Raw genomic sequence first — 15,152 nt, forward strand, 5'->3', positions numbered from 1 at the left:
CTCCGTTGAACTTCCACCGGGTATCTCCTTCATCTGCTGGCGTTCTCAACTCCTGGGTATACCGGCTCATGGCGGAGGATGATTTCGCAAAATAACAAGAAAAGCAATGAAAAGATCGGGATATGCTCCGAGCCAGGACATCGCAGATTGACCTATGTGACTGATCCATCGCATTGCCATGAAGGTATCTCTTCCAAGTTTATGATCTCCACATTCCAACTCGAGGGATCCTCTTCTCCAGCGGTCTCGTGGAGACCACCTGCTGGCTGAGCTGACTAACCCACTGTCGTTCCGATCTTACGACGTCCGCTTCAATCTTACAGATGGTGTTCAACTCCTCAATCATCGAATTCACCATATCATCTAACCCCTTTGCAGTCCGATAAAGGCTGGAGCCTTCTAGCTGTTCTACCTCCCCGTAGCCCATTATATCCAGACTCTGCAGTTGCCTCGAGCATAGTTCAAGTTTCATGGTCAGAGCGTGCACTTCTTCCTGCCAGGCGCGATCGAGAGGGTCGATGAAAACATCAAGATCCGATCCTCCCTGGTAATGTCGACAAGTCTTTATCTCCTCGACCTTCCGGAACCAGGATTCAAAGTCCTGCACGGCCAACGTAAATCTCCCTCCCTGAATATCGGATAAGTCGCACACTTCTTGCGCAACCTCTGAAAGAACTTGGATTTGCACTGCAAATCCTTGGTGACCATTATGTTCAATGGAGTTCTTGAGCCAGCAATGCAACGCTTGTCCATTGAGACGTTGCTGGTAATCCTTTTCCTCTTTCACAACGCAGCGATGCTTTTCTGCGACCGTATTGTACTTTATCCGTAGTTGCTTCTCTGCCTTGGCTTTCCAATCGGCGTCCTCTCGTAGTAAAGACAGATGCAGAAGGCTCAACTGTAAGAGTTCGGTTTGCAACGCAGCAACTTCTGGCGAGAGGGAGGGTATCATGGAGGGATCCAGCTCTGTAGATGCACTGGCCAATGGGGTAGCGGTGGTTGGCTTGGCGAGCTTCTTGGGGGAGGGCTGTTGCTGGTAGGTCGAAAATTGGGTCCTGGAACGTGGTGTGCTTGGTGCCGATGGCGGATCTGTCTTCCTAGAGACTTGACTAGCAGCGGGGGGGATCACTTGGCTGCGGTGTCGCGTATGACCCCTTGGTGTAGGAGGCCCCAAACTCGAACTTGCAGGCTGTCGCAAAGAAGCCGACCTCGACGGGCGGGGCGGGGGAGGCATTTCTGTCTTCTTCGGCGATGTTGGACGCCCATTTTGCTTCGCTGGAGAGGGTGGGGGAGGCGCAAAACTAGTTCGTCTCGGTGTTGTAGACACGGTAGTAGGCTTCGCAGGAGATGGAGTGGTCTTCAATGGAGTCGGTTTAATTAGACTTCGACGACGACTCGCCAGGGTCGGTGCAGCGGATAGCTTGTCTTGTGGCGGCTTGCTCGCTCGCTGAGCAATCCGGCTATCTTGTGGCGGCTGAGGTCGCAATGGGCTTGTCGATCGGCTGTCATCGCGGACAGGCAGCAAGCTCTTGCTTCGAGTCGAGACATTTTCGTTACTGGCCGCAAGATTCGAAGGGGTGCCGCCGGCCGCTGCCTTTGTGCTGGTCGATACCGTCCTAATCGAGGCTGAGCGACCTAGCGTAGTGGGCTTATTTTCAATTGTTAGAGAACATCGGCTGGGCAGATGGTGTACGTAGAACAGCTCTCATCTCTGGGAAGCTTGAGGCAAGGGAGGTACAAGACTAACCTGTTTACGGGGCTCCCGAAGCGACAGGGAGCGAGTGGGTATTGGCATTATGGCTAGGGATCAAGGGCATTCATCAGATCATACATGCATTCTTCGGATCAGTTCCGTGGGGAGAGAAGAGAGGTCTCAAATCCAGTTTCGATCCACGGTCGGAGTCTATTTATGTCAATAGTACGAACAACTATCTCCTGTTCCAAGTTTAAGTTCCTCGTGCTGCGGTGAGCTTCAGTGCCAGTTCAAAAAGGCTTGGCATTTAAGTGCTTTCCCAATGGAGAACAAGTACTCTAGACTGAACTTGAACTCGTCAAGGATACTGCCAGTAGATATAACGTGTGAATATAATAACAGAGCTTTACTGCTATTTGATATAAACAGCAGATTGAAAATATACTTTCATTTTGTTTACATTACTAGCTATATATATATATATATATATTGGAATCTATTAACCATGACTGAGTGCCTTGTTGTTCGCTTTATATTCCATGCTCTTCTCGAACAGTCAAACTAATCTTTGGGAACAGGCCAGGAATCACAATGAATTGAGGTGTGAGTAGTGGTGCCGCTTGTGGCTAGGGGGAAGAGATGAAAAGTTATAATGAACCGAGAGTATTAAGGCTGTGGTACAAACTTGAATGGAAAGATTCAAGTGGAATCGCACTGTACTATTTATCAATGAGCGTGAGGTGTTTCAACTTTTTATTGGTAGTCATGTATGGCATGCTTCATAATTACTTCATTCAACTTGAACTGTCTGTGATATCACGAAGTACAGATAACACAAACTTTTGACTGACAACGTGAACAACGGCCTAAGCAGTTCAGTCTCACAAACACGGATATATCCATGTTAGGCCATCACCATCTTGATCAGCAGGCGCACATGGTCGCAGATTAAGCGTTAGAAGGAATCCCGGTCGCAAATAGCTTAGGACTTTTCCCCCTTTCCTTCACTTAAAGAGTTCAACTTTGACCAGCTCTGACTCAACATACCATTACAATGCTCCGTACACCCATTACAAGCTTCCACGTCTCGGGAAAGACACACCCTCCACAGCAGGATGGTCAGTGAACCAGCTGACCTTCTCACCAGCACCTTGGTTGACAAGAGCAGAAGGGAGTTCCCTTCCCTCCTCGGCATCGAAAATTTGCTTCATGATGTCCTTCTTTCCACCGCCGGTGGCTACGAATGCGATGCTAACAGCGTGAGTGACCACGGGCAGGGTGAGGGTGATCCGCTTCGGCGGGGGCTTCGGCGAGTCGCTAATGGCCGCGACCCAAGCGTCCTTCTCCCTAAGGAGCTCATGGCCGGGGAACAGACTGCAAGTGTGACCGTCGGGGCCACAGCCCAAAAGGATCAAATCGAACACGGGCAATTTGACGCTGTCCTTGGCCGCGAAAATGCGCATCAGTTCCTCCTGATACAAGTCTGCGAGCTCCTGTGGGTCCTCGTCGTTCACATGATTGGGATCGATGGTGTGCACGCGGGGCGCACCCAGTTCCGTAGGGATCTTGCTCAGCAGTTCATCCTTCAGTAATTTGTAGTTGCTGTCTTGGTGGTCGAGGGGCACGGCGCGCTCGTCGGCAAAGAAGATATCCCACTTCGAGAACTGCGCGGTGTCTTCGGGGGTCCCGTTGCCTTGCGCAAGTAGAGCTTTGGCTAGGACAGTGGGCAGGGAGCCGCCGGAGACTGCGACTCGGAAAGTGTCATGCCGGGCGAGGGCGGCATTTTGATTCTTAAGGACGTATGTCCTCAAATGTTGCGCGAGCGCATCGGAATTGGAAAAGCTATACAAATTGGGAGTTCGGCTTGCCATGGCGACTATTATGAAAATTAGCGTATGTGAAGAGAGGGAGACTAAGGAGAAAAGAGAAAAAAGAAAAGAGGTTTGCTGGATTATTATTACAAGGCGGTGGTTTCGGTCAACAGCTCCAAGGCGGGGTGGCGGGGCAGTTGCTCAGTTGATGTTATTGGAGATGTATGTAATCATTACCTTACCCTGTCCCGTGCCTGCCGGAAGCAATTGAACCACAATCAGTCCTAGAGATCAATCATTCGGGACATTTTCTTTCTTTTCTTTTTTCTATATGTATTGATACCATATTCTCTCCCTCTGGAGATAGCGAGGGGGAAGCCAGAAACATGGCTACAATAGAGATAGGGTAGAAAAAGCATCAACATAATGATTGATATGACAGAACTGTTGGTGGAACCCCGTCAGTCTCCCATGACGTCGTCGTTGGTCATTTTGAACACAAGGGAAAAAAAAAACAGAGCGACGACAGGAACAAACTACAGTTGAACTTTTTCTCAAGCAGATCTATTCTCTGTCCCTAGATTTTTAGTTTAATCACAACTTCCTTAGCAACTCTGAGCGAGGAGATTGCGAGATTTTGTACGATGGATCCCCCTCATCCAATCCGGAAAAGAGCTGGAAGATCTATCAGCAATCATCGATCAACCACCCCTGTCCGACCACCACACGGGGGAAAACATAGACAATGATGTCAGTGTAATGTCCTCTCGCAGGAGCTACTGCTATGAATCAGGGAAAATGCAACCCAGTCCCTCGGCAACTCGATCGACCTTGTCCGATGTAGGTATGGTATGGTATTTGATGGATGGCTTGCCCATCCCATCAAATACAAGCTAGCTGGAACGAAGGAGTCTTCGAATTGACTATTTCGGCCTCATGCATTGCCGCCAATTTAGGAGCGGTCCGCATGCCCACGCGTTATTACAACATTGTGCAGGCGCCAGAAGCGACAAGTCCTACTTCTTGCGGTGCCCGCTGCGTCTGGTGATCGATTATTGACCAGTCGAGATGTAAAGTACATGTCTTCAGTCACACAGGACGGATGTTAATTCAGGTGACGAGACGCATATTCCCTTCTTTTTTTGTAAAAAAAAAAAGGTTACCAGTTACGATAAGATAGTAGTAAAAATGAAGTTAAAGAGAAAAGAGAAAAAAACAAGAGGAAAAAAAAAAGAGGTGATCGTGAGAACGTTCAGACAGTATTGAATGTGCGGAGTCACCATGCGTGTACATGTTCCGTCGCAGCGCCCGAATGGACACAAATGAGGAAACATGCATAGATTCCCGGGTGTCTGTGCTTTAAGCATCCGAGATGTGATGTCAGTGCGATGAACGAACATTTTGTTCCCCTCCGACACCAGGAACAGTGCATTGCAGCTGGTTATGAGGTGGCATGGGCATGGAGGGGTTATGATGCTTTCGGGAGCGCTGTACGGAGTACGGAGTACTTAAATACTCACGAATAATCGTAGTTAAAGGATTAAAGAGAATAATAGGGCTAGTTTCTTTTTACCACACCTGTTTTCAATTTCAATGTTTCCTTTCTTTTTTGTCCTAGAAAAGGTTAACGTTGTAGAGTCTAGGTATATTTAATATAACCTAACAAAGTAACGGACGAGCGTCTCCAGCTCTATTCCCTAAGTATCTGCCATGGAGCGGGGAATGCAGTGACGTCGTTTTCGAGGTGCATGTGTGGAGGGAGCTATGTCCTGAAAAAGATTAAGGGGCGTTTCAATAATATGCAAAATAACCATTGTTTACTTTACAAGAAAAAGAAACGAAAATGGATACTGCAGCCGTCGGAGATAACTGTCTGAAAATGCCTCAGAAAGGGACACAGTACTCCGGGGTGTCGTGTCCGTGTATGTGTTGCCAATTGCAGGGCACAGGATGTCTGTATGGATGCACATACGTTTTACCTAGATAGTAGTCCTACTACGGCACGCTCGGCCGCCTTTCCTCGGGGGGGAACAAGCCTGCAGTTAACTAACTCTTTCAAGCGATCAAGGCGCGACGACAGCTGGAATGTACTAGTAGTATGCACTCTATACATACATAACATATGCGTGAGCGCAAAAAAATCACACCAGCCATCGCCCAATCCTGGGGTGCAGCTGCCAGCAAAGAGCCTGAAAAGGAACGGTAATTGGTAAGTTTTGTCACAGAGTCTAGTTACGTTAGGTTGATAAGCTGGTTGACGTCGATATGTCGAGTTTACTGCTTGCACGCAATCAGGGAATGTTGCGTGATACCGGACTCCAGAGGCAAAGGTGCTCGATGATGTTAACAATTACGATAGATGTAGGCCTGTCAATCGATAGCATCATAACTCTCTAGTCATTGTCCACTCAGGGGAGAAGGATAAGCGTACATTCCTTCATGTCTCGTTCGTGCGACCCAGACAGACTTAAATTCTGAAACGACGGCAGTGGAGACGGTAACCGCCTCACGGGATATGCTGCACAGCCGCAGTTCCCTCAAAGATACCCACGAGGCTGGAAGGAACATCCACCATACAAATACGTTTCATTCCTTACTGCCAAGGCATGTGATTTTCTTGTATGTACGTACTGTACCTTGATGATAACGGAGATAACAGATAACATCATAATCGTTTTCATTCAGTCAATTGTATATTTGATTCATTTTTCGACAAAGAGGCAAGACCTCGTACCTGTTGTATAGTAGTACATCGGAGATGTTCTACTCATGATGATATATCCGTCCCCGATCACCCAATCATATCCCCTGTTCCAGGCATCGTTCTGGCATCAGCCGCACGGTGACCATGGAAATCGCCCAGTCCGACCAGCCTCGACCGAAGGTGGTGAGATCGGCGACTGTTAACGGGCAACAGTTTTGACTCAAAACGATAACTTCATTAAGATAGCATTGACAGGCAACCACTCATCGTTTGCGAAAGCCACATGCTCCGCCAGGCTATCGGATTTTTTGGCTTTGGTATCCAATAGTACCGTCCATTCTTGGCCTTCACAGCCAAGAACGGACTAGACCGATAGATGGGACTCAGAGCAACCGTTCAGATACGAGGGAAAGGTCTTAGAATAACAGTCACAAAAGAGTAAAAAAATAAGAAAGCCTAAACCGACCAAAACCTAGTCCTTCAATCCCGCTGAGCAGGGGTATTCGTAATTCGTTGGAGGGGAAGTTGTGCAAATGGGACCATGAGCGTGCCTGAGAGGAGACGAGGGCGAACCACTGCGGCGATCGCCCCAGAAAGTTGAATCCGTCAACCAGACGATCGGTCATGACGACACGACCTATGCAAGAAACCCTCCTAATTGGGGGGAGATTGTCCATTAGTAGGGTTAAGCCAATCTATCGACGACTGTTTCTTATAGGGAGTTTCTGCAGTCCGAAAATGCACTCAGGATTTCCCACCGACCCGTCACCTTGTAAGGTAAAAACATGCTTTTACCGATGGGGTAATTCGTCCATACATTGATCGACCAAACAGACTTGATGTTCAGTACATTCATTCAAAACCCGAAACTCAAATCATTAGAATTAGAAAGACTGCCTGAGGTACAGCCGTATGTACTCCGTACCTCGAGAGTAAGCAACCTCGACTATAATACTTTACTGCTCCGCCCTACGGTCGGCATCGTACATACTACCTAGAATCAACGAAAACAATCACACTCTCCCAACTGTCTCTATGGAGGATCATTTTCTTACCCCATGGTTGACAGCCTGGGATTGACCTTGAAACTGAACCCACATTCCGCCCTGTTCTCCTAGTTTACTCGAATAACTCACGAGTATCGAGACTGGTATTGATGGTGGTTAATATTTGCTCCATTCTAAAAAAGCGCTTGTCTCCTCCGGGCTCCATAACTGCATCTCCAGTTTTGCAGTCTCCTGATTCACTGAGATTTTATTATTTTTTTTTTTTTTTTTTTTTTTTCAAATTTCCAATTAATCCAATTTTTTAATTTTTTATTTTATTTTATTTTGTTTTGTTTTTCCCTCCTCCCTCTTTCGGGCCCTAAAAAAACTATTTTCGCTTTCAAACTAAAAAGACGCCGGTCCTAAACAGGGAGAAGAAAGTGGATCGATCTGACCCTTCAAACTTGCCCTTGGCTGGTGGTATAGATATTTCGATACTTCCAGTCCAGCCCAGTTCGAATGTTTTTATTCTAGTCACTTCTCACGATTCTTCTGCCTCCCCCAAACTTTGAATGCCGACTTGTCCGTTCGACTTTCTTGACACGAACCCTGTCCCACGTGGTTGATTCTCGTCTGCCTGGGAATCTAGTGGAAATTACGTCCGCAGAACAAGAAAGAAACATTTCCGTCATTCCGTGAATTTATTATTTTATTCTTTACTTCGTTACGCATTGACTCAGCCTCGTTTTATTATTTTCTCTTCAAGCAATTTTCGCCCAACAACCACGCTCTCACCCTTTTACTCCTCCCTCTCTCCGAAGCCTACAACCTTTTTCTGGTTGACACAACTATTCGAACGAATCTGTGCTACTACTCCCGCGTACCTTGCAAACCCCCACAACGTCGTCGCTCATACCGTCCATTTCTACCGCGCCCGCATTGATCGGCATTCCTAAAATGAGTTCGCCCTCGGTACAGGTTCAACCGCAACCTTCCGGCGGCGCAAAGGGCGTTTCCCACACAACGAAAGAGGCTGGTGCCATGAACTTCGACATTGTCCGCTGCTCGAGATGTCAGCGCTCCATGAGCCTTGAAAATGACTCCTCCCCCGGCGTTGTGCGCTTCGGCATGAATTCATACTACTGCAGCCGCTGTGCGTCCATGGTCGGCTTTATCCGATGAAGCAATCGCCTCTTGCAATTCGCGCAACGGAACAAGAAAAGAGAAACGACATCGTTACGAACGCATTTTTCGTCGTGCCTTCTAGCTCTCCTGCTACCCACCGCCGTCTCTAGGGAGTAGGCAGGATCAGCATGTTGGTTCTCCAGTTTTTGTTGTTTTCTACTTCGACCATTCGCTCAGACGACTTATCCGAGAACTGTTCTGTGCTGGCACGGCTTCTCTCACACCCTTCGAGCAAATGATAAGGGCTACGGACTACGGACTACGATTCAGTCGTTTAGGTCGAATGGGCTTTATCAACGCCACACTTCTCTCAACAATACCCGAGGGAACAATGACTCACCGCGCGCAACGGAGAAGGTACGGTGGACCAGATGGGGGACAAAGGAATAATTTTTCACTCCCACGGGATCAATGTGCGGCGAAGGACAATAGTCAGGCTCGGGAGGTTCGGCATCTACAACGAACAATGCCGTCTACCATGCTCGATAACTCCGAGCTGCGTCCTACCCCTCGATGAAGCTACATTTATTCCATAGCTCGATGGAAATCTACGATACCCTGCATATGTGCCATTCACTTTGTATTGCATATCTTACAAGGAACTAAGCTGTTTCCTCTTTGTGTGTTGTTTCCTTCGCACGGCATGTAGGATCCTGAATAGAGTTCCAGGATTCCTTTTCTTTCATATGTTTCACTATGTCTAATTGTTTCTTTTCCGCTCAATACCCACTTTATGTCGAACCATTAGCGATTAAGACTCTTTTGTCATATTAGATCCACGTAAGCAACGTGCTTACAATACAATATCGAACTCATTCAATTGATCTACAACATAATTTTTTCCCCCACTGTGGCACTCTAGCAGATATAGAAAAGGGGCGGCTGGCATACTTGCCATACCTGTGCCGACATACCAATGCGCCCTGCCTATCACAATTAAACCCAATAACCCCGGGATGATCGCCATTGCATAGAGAACAAACTCATTGACGATGAACATGCCAGTCTCCCCGCAAGGCCCAACATGGCGTCATCGGCAACAACACCAGCTGTCAGGACTGACACCGAGCAAGTAGATCCTTACCATCCATGCAAGAAATCAACCTCCTATCGCCTCATGAAACCCCTATGCATGTCATACATCCCCCCCCCCCCCCCCCTGGTGCAATTTCACGACCGTTCGGCGCCACACTCTAAGAGTGCCGGAACAATGCAAATTACCTTGTAGATCCTACGCCCAGACCACCCACCAGCCATGCGAACCATAAATCCACCAACCCATCACACAAGAGCTACCAGCTTGAACTCAGAACATCCCCCTCTCGATTTGGGATCTCAACTTCCTGATCCAGTAATGGGTCCAGATCGGCCGCGTATTTACCCAGACGGGATGTTGAAGAAACTAAACCAGACAAACACACAAACTTCCTAAGCTCGTTTCGTATGTATCGACATACATACATACATACCCCTCAACAAGGGCGATCTACCTTATTTACCCCTCCCCCTTACTTCCTGGGGCAAAAAGACAATGCTCGGGGAATGGGACTGTCTGCCACTGCGATTACCGAGGGCTCAGATCGCGTCCAGGTCCCTTCGGTATACAGAGTACTTAACTCACTAGTATGGTACTACTAACTTAGTAGGTAAGTAAAGAATGTATTTCCAGGCGCGCGAAGCGCCCCCTTTTCTTCTATTCGCCGTTCTCCAAAAAATACACAATAAAAAAAACTAATTCAAATAATGACAATCAATCTCAATCCCAAACTAACCAATTTAGCACCAGACATAGTGTATGTAGTACTATACCTACTAGACACATTCTTCACTTTTTTTCCCCCACGAGAACCAGAAACAAAAATGTGGTACAGTCTAATGCCCTGTAGGCAACCACGCGAGTTGTGGCGCAGGAGAAGAAAAAAAACGAAAACGAACCCACTCTGACTCCACCCCCTTTACAGCCATGTAGCGTTTCGGTTACTGTGGAGAGCCCTAGTTGATCAGTGGGTCGAGTTTCTCTTGGGATTCATTTCAGCTGGTATGAGAGTGGCCGGACTTCTCCGTTTTTGAGCCCAGTAGGATTTGTTTCAGACGTTTTAGTGGTTGGTAGGGCTCCACTGATTTACTTTTGCCCGGTGGCGGGTTGGAGTTTCAGATGGTTTGGATATTCTGACTGTTGGTGTAATCCGTACGGGGGGTTGTTCTCTGGAGGTAGTAGATACTAGTCGTGGAGTCAGGGGGATAAGAGAGTTTTCGTTGTAAGGGCTTGAAGATATCTAGTGATCATTGTCACGGGGTCAATGAGTTGATGATGCCCAGTGTAGGCCCCTATTGGGTTTTACGTCTGGTGTTGCCCGTTTGCCAACCATCCTCAGGCAAATCGATGGGTGATTGATTGCTACCCAACGCCCCGGAGAAAAGTAACTCACTCTACTTTCGTTGAAGTAATGGTGAAATCATGGATAGTTTCTTGAGTTGAGGTTCCGGTGGATGGATCAAACAATGACAGTTGACACTAACCTTTACGCTCTGAGAATTCCATGGGTCTGCTCTCCATCCCCGGGATACTTTTCCATGGACACGGTGAGTGAATTCAGATAGCTTTCTGTCCTTGCTTGGGTGATCAAAAGCTTCTACCGCACGAGGAAGAGAGAGGACTTCGGAACCGAGCATCGGTGCTATGAAGCGGTGTCCCTCGACAGAGGATCAAGGAGGTGAATGAGACTAATATCTACTCCTAAAGAAGAGTAGAAGCATCCCTAAATTCTAGACACATTCCAGAACAACCGGGCAGACAAAGGCGGTCGGTAGTAACTCCCAAACCAGTCAGCAGGCTCAGAGGGCAAAAGCAAAACCTCCGGTACTGGCCTGCCGAAAGTCTATTGTCGACTAGTGGCTTTCATTACACGAGATCCACGCGACTGATGGGAACATGGACATGACTCAGTGTCCGGCATTACGAGACGTGGGTATTTGGCGGAAAACACTACGGGATGTACGATGATTGTACTCCATCGCCAGTCTCCAGTTGAAGCAATAGTCGCTAGTGGAAGATCATACCAGAACCACGGTACCGGGTAGACGATGGTGGTTGGCTATCGATCGATCGTCGGACTATTGATTTTTAGTGAATGCCGCTGTTTTTCGATTGAGATGGACACTCGTTCCGTTGCTGACTCGTACGCTTTTTTCTAGAGACGGAGAATATTCTATTTCATTGAAAGAGTGACAGGGGTGGGACACCAAGGGAAAAAAAAAAAAAAAAAAAAAAAAAAGGAAAAAAAGGTTTAGTCAGAGTATTGAACAACCACTTTCATCTGGACTTTACGGGTCAGATCGTCTTATCTTCTGTCGCTCAGCCCTTTGCCCTCTGTCGCTAGGGCGCAGCGTTGTGGTCTCCAGAACGTCGGTATGATCAACCACCTTACTCCCTGTATCGCGTCCTGACATATTGTCGTACTGGCGGTGACCAGCCATTGCCCGCCTAATCTGCAGACATCGATCACGACTGGACGGTGTCGAGTATTTAATGGATGCCTCATATGCGGACGTGGTCAGGGATCAGCGCCGAATCGGAACACTATTCATCAAGGGAGCGATTGAGACTCTTTTCTCAACCAGATTCAATTCCACGCGTCGATGGATCTGACAGGACAGGACTCTAAAATTTTAATGTCAACAAGAAAAGAGACATGTTATAGCTCAGGTACTAATTTCTTGGTTTAGGGAGTGTCACGTCGGACAAGAGTGCGGCTTATCAGAAAAAGATGATGCATCATCTCGGGGTCCCCATCGTCTTTGACCAATGCTGTTGATCTCTGAACTAAGTGCCAAATCAGAAGACAAGCAAAAAGCAATGCTGGCCGTAAACTCTGGGATGCATTTCGATCTCTTCCAATCACCGTTGCCCGTCTTCTGTGCTTTCTTTGTGATTGTGTCTCTCGCCCTGAATTCCTGCGAATTCCTCCCTCAGCAGATCTTCACTAATGGGACAGCTATCGATGACCAGGATCCCAGTCTAACCCGATCCATGATCGATTATTCAACACTGCAACTTCTCACTGACAATGCGATTCCGAGTCCACGGACAATGATGCCGTTCAGCCGGGTTGCCTTCTCATTCGTTCTGCGAATGCAGGGCTGATGCTCCACTTCTTTTGCGAGCTCTCCAGCTTCGCCATCGTTCCCCTGTTGTGGCTGCCCTGAAATCTAGCGGTGTAACATGGTATTGCCAAGAATAGTGCCCTCGAGGATCTGAGAGTGTTCCTTTTCTCATCTTCTGAGACGGAAGGTGTGTCATGACGGCTTTGGAGGTCTCGGGATTCAGTCGCTATTCATAGCAGCAACAATTGTATTCATACCGTACAAAAAGACGAAGGGGGAAATAATAATGTGAATAATAAAAAAAGAAGCAAATCTTGTAAGCTGCTCTCTTTTCTTTTCTCCCTCACTCCCTCATTTTCTTCCTTTTATCCCTCCCTTCTCTTCCCTTTCCTCTTCTTTTTCAACCTTTCTATAGCTCTTAGCTCACTTACCCACCGGAACCGATGCATGACATATAACAGATCCGCGCATCCGCGTCCATCGCATCCATCAGATTGGAGGCAAATTGACATATCTCAACATTAATTCCTAATCCACCGCGGGGGCATTTTCAGCCCATTTCCCTTGCGCTGCCTGAGCCACGCATTGCCATTCGTCAGCCGATGCATCGGCGGCTTTGTCCGTGTCTGGCCTCGTTGCACTATTGCGATTACTGCTGCCATCGCTTCCCACCATCTCCCTGGTGGGACCCTGAATGTACGGAATAGATCGATTCAGATCTGTTCCAATCCTCTTGCTTTCCTTTTCCCTTTTCGTTCTTTCGACCGTCCGATCCTTGCATGTTTAAAAGACGGATTTACCATCTCGATCGTGGATTTCCGATACACTCCCGCGCTCTGGACACTTACTGTCGAACAAGCGACCGTATTCTAAAGTCTTTGAGTCAGGTAATCAGGACGCCTTATGACATCTGGGTCTATCCTTGGTGGCCAGTCAATTTGTTGAGAGTGCGTGCCACGTCGCTTCTAGATCTACCAGTTCAATTTCCGCTAGACGTTCACCCATACTGTTTACGGGTTTCTGTTTGGATTCATCGTCTCCACAGAACCTGTGTCAATCCTGGTTCGGCCTTGAAGCACTCTCGGATATCGCGCATTATCCTTCGCAGACATCCACGAGCAATTTGATTCAGAGCACCATCCACAGCTGCACCATGCCTCATCCACAGAAAGGAAGATCAAGACCTCGTGGGTCAGATGAGGAGTTCGTTTTATTCCTCCAAGGTGTAAGTGTCTTGCGGCAGGTCGGATTTCCAGATGGCTGTCTTACTGAAGAGACAGATTCCAGCCCACTGTCGCTGGCAAGAACTGAAGGATCTGGTACGCCAAACAGCCTTGCACATCCGACAAGCCGTGGTATACGATGATCACCACGGGTTTCCCACCGGACTCGGCCAGATTATTGTGAAAAACGAAGATGAAGCATGGCGGACTTATCGTGCGTATTCCATGCGAGAGCGAGGGAAGCCATAAGCCCCAACTAACAAGTCCCCAGATAGACTATCCACCAACGGCTGGGAAGGACAGAGCTTAGTCGTTACGCTGGCTCGGACTAGCTCTCCCACTCGACCCATTGCAGGGCCAACGAAGAGCCCACACTGTGTGATCCCGTCGGACTACGTTGCAGGGTATTCGACGCCCCCAAGAGTCTCGCAGAACATGGCCGTGCCTCCATCTCCCATATCTCCGGAGTAAGCCCCATCCCACCCACACACGCATCCACACATACATTTCCCGCATATTCTGCATCCCAAGCTGCATACTGATACCCACAAGACCCATGATAGCCGGGACCAGCCCAACATACCCTCCTCCGGAGTACGGACATGTCCCAGTCATGGGACTGCCACACCAGTCCTTCTTCCCCATCTACCCAGATCCGCTCTCGCAACCCATGTCGGGGATTCCCCCCTCACCAGCTCAGCGACCCTCCTACTGCGACCCCCTCACCTTCACCGTCTATCCACCATACCCGGTCTCCCCCATGCCCGTCTTCCAGGACGCCTCCCAGCGCAGAACTCCCCATAAACCAAGCTACACCTACACCTACACCTACACTCCCACCCCAATCCCCATCTACGCCCCGCAAAGCAACGGCAACCCCAGATCTCCCCCGCGCCGAACAATTTTCATCCAAAACCTCAGCCCAGCTACCACCCAATCCGAGCTACACTCCCACCTCCAAGACGCCGGCTCCATCGAATCCTGCGAAGTGCCCCTCGACCCCACCACAGCCCGCTGCAAGGGCTTTGCCCGCATCACCTTCCGCACCGCCGAAGAAGCCAAACGCGCCATCGCCCGCTACAACAACACCATCTTCCTCAACGCAAGGATCAGAGTCAAGATCGACCGCGCCGTGCCCTACGCTGCTTCCTACCGCCTAAGTTCCCCGTCCACTGTGCCGGTCACTATCGTCTCTGCGCCCCATCCTCCTTCTACCACCTACACTCCCGAGCACACTATCATCACCACACTACCAACCGATGAATCACCCAAGTCAGAACCTACTAGTACCACCGAAGAAGCCTCGCAGACGAAATGTCAGCCGGGACCATTAGTCGTGAACGGATCAGGGATCGGTCGGAAGGAGATTACTACTTGATTCCTGATTTTATTCTATTCTGTGCTTCTTTGCAGATCTTCTCATTTTCCTTCACTTTCCATTACTGT

General features: G+C 48.5%; 5 protein-coding genes across 5 annotated transcripts; 3 read left to right on the forward strand and 2 right to left on the reverse strand.

Annotated features, from left to right (window-relative positions):
- Positions 1 to 199: 199 nt before the first annotated feature.
- Positions 200 to 952, reverse strand: AO090005000790 (uncharacterized protein; the record flags this gene model as incomplete). Its single annotated transcript, XM_001817760.3, has 1 exon — positions 200 to 952. The coding sequence occupies one exon, from the start codon at positions 950 to 952 to the stop codon at positions 200 to 202; it is 753 nt and encodes a 250-aa protein (XP_001817812.3).
- A 1,811-nt stretch (positions 953 to 2,763) lies between these two features.
- AO090005000789 (6-phosphogluconolactonase) lies at positions 2,764 to 3,564 on the reverse strand (the record flags this gene model as incomplete). Its single annotated transcript, XM_001817759.3, has 1 exon — positions 2,764 to 3,564. The coding sequence occupies one exon, from the start codon at positions 3,562 to 3,564 to the stop codon at positions 2,764 to 2,766; it is 801 nt and encodes a 266-aa protein (XP_001817811.1).
- A 3,382-nt stretch (positions 3,565 to 6,946) lies between these two features.
- AO090005000788 (uncharacterized protein) lies at positions 6,947 to 8,150 on the forward strand (the record flags this gene model as incomplete). The annotated part of the gene is made up of 4 exons (XM_023233939.1): positions 6,947 to 6,980; positions 7,043 to 7,118; positions 7,862 to 7,889; positions 7,935 to 8,150. 4 exons carry the CDS (start codon positions 6,947 to 6,949, stop codon positions 8,148 to 8,150), a joined length of 354 nt encoding a protein of 117 aa, XP_023089101.1.
- A 5,486-nt stretch (positions 8,151 to 13,636) lies between these two features.
- On the forward strand, positions 13,637 to 14,177 carry AO090005000787 (uncharacterized protein; the record flags this gene model as incomplete). Its single annotated transcript, XM_023233940.1, is given in 3 exon segments — positions 13,637 to 13,802; positions 13,816 to 13,920; positions 14,062 to 14,177. The coding sequence occupies 3 exon segments, from the start codon at positions 13,637 to 13,639 to the stop codon at positions 14,175 to 14,177; spliced, it is 387 nt and encodes a 128-aa protein (XP_023089100.1).
- Positions 14,178 to 14,262: 85 nt separating this feature from the next.
- Positions 14,263 to 15,084, forward strand: AO090005000786 (RNA recognition motif domain-containing protein; the record flags this gene model as incomplete). The annotated part of the gene is made up of 1 exon (XM_023233941.1): positions 14,263 to 15,084. One exon carries the CDS (start codon positions 14,263 to 14,265, stop codon positions 15,082 to 15,084), a length of 822 nt encoding a protein of 273 aa, XP_023089099.1.
- Positions 15,085 to 15,152: the final 68 nt, after the last annotated feature.

This window comes from Aspergillus oryzae, chromosome 1 (genome assembly GCF_000184455.2).
Source record: "Aspergillus oryzae RIB40 DNA, chromosome 1".
Taxonomy (NCBI): domain Eukaryota; kingdom Fungi; phylum Ascomycota; class Eurotiomycetes; order Eurotiales; family Aspergillaceae; genus Aspergillus; species Aspergillus oryzae.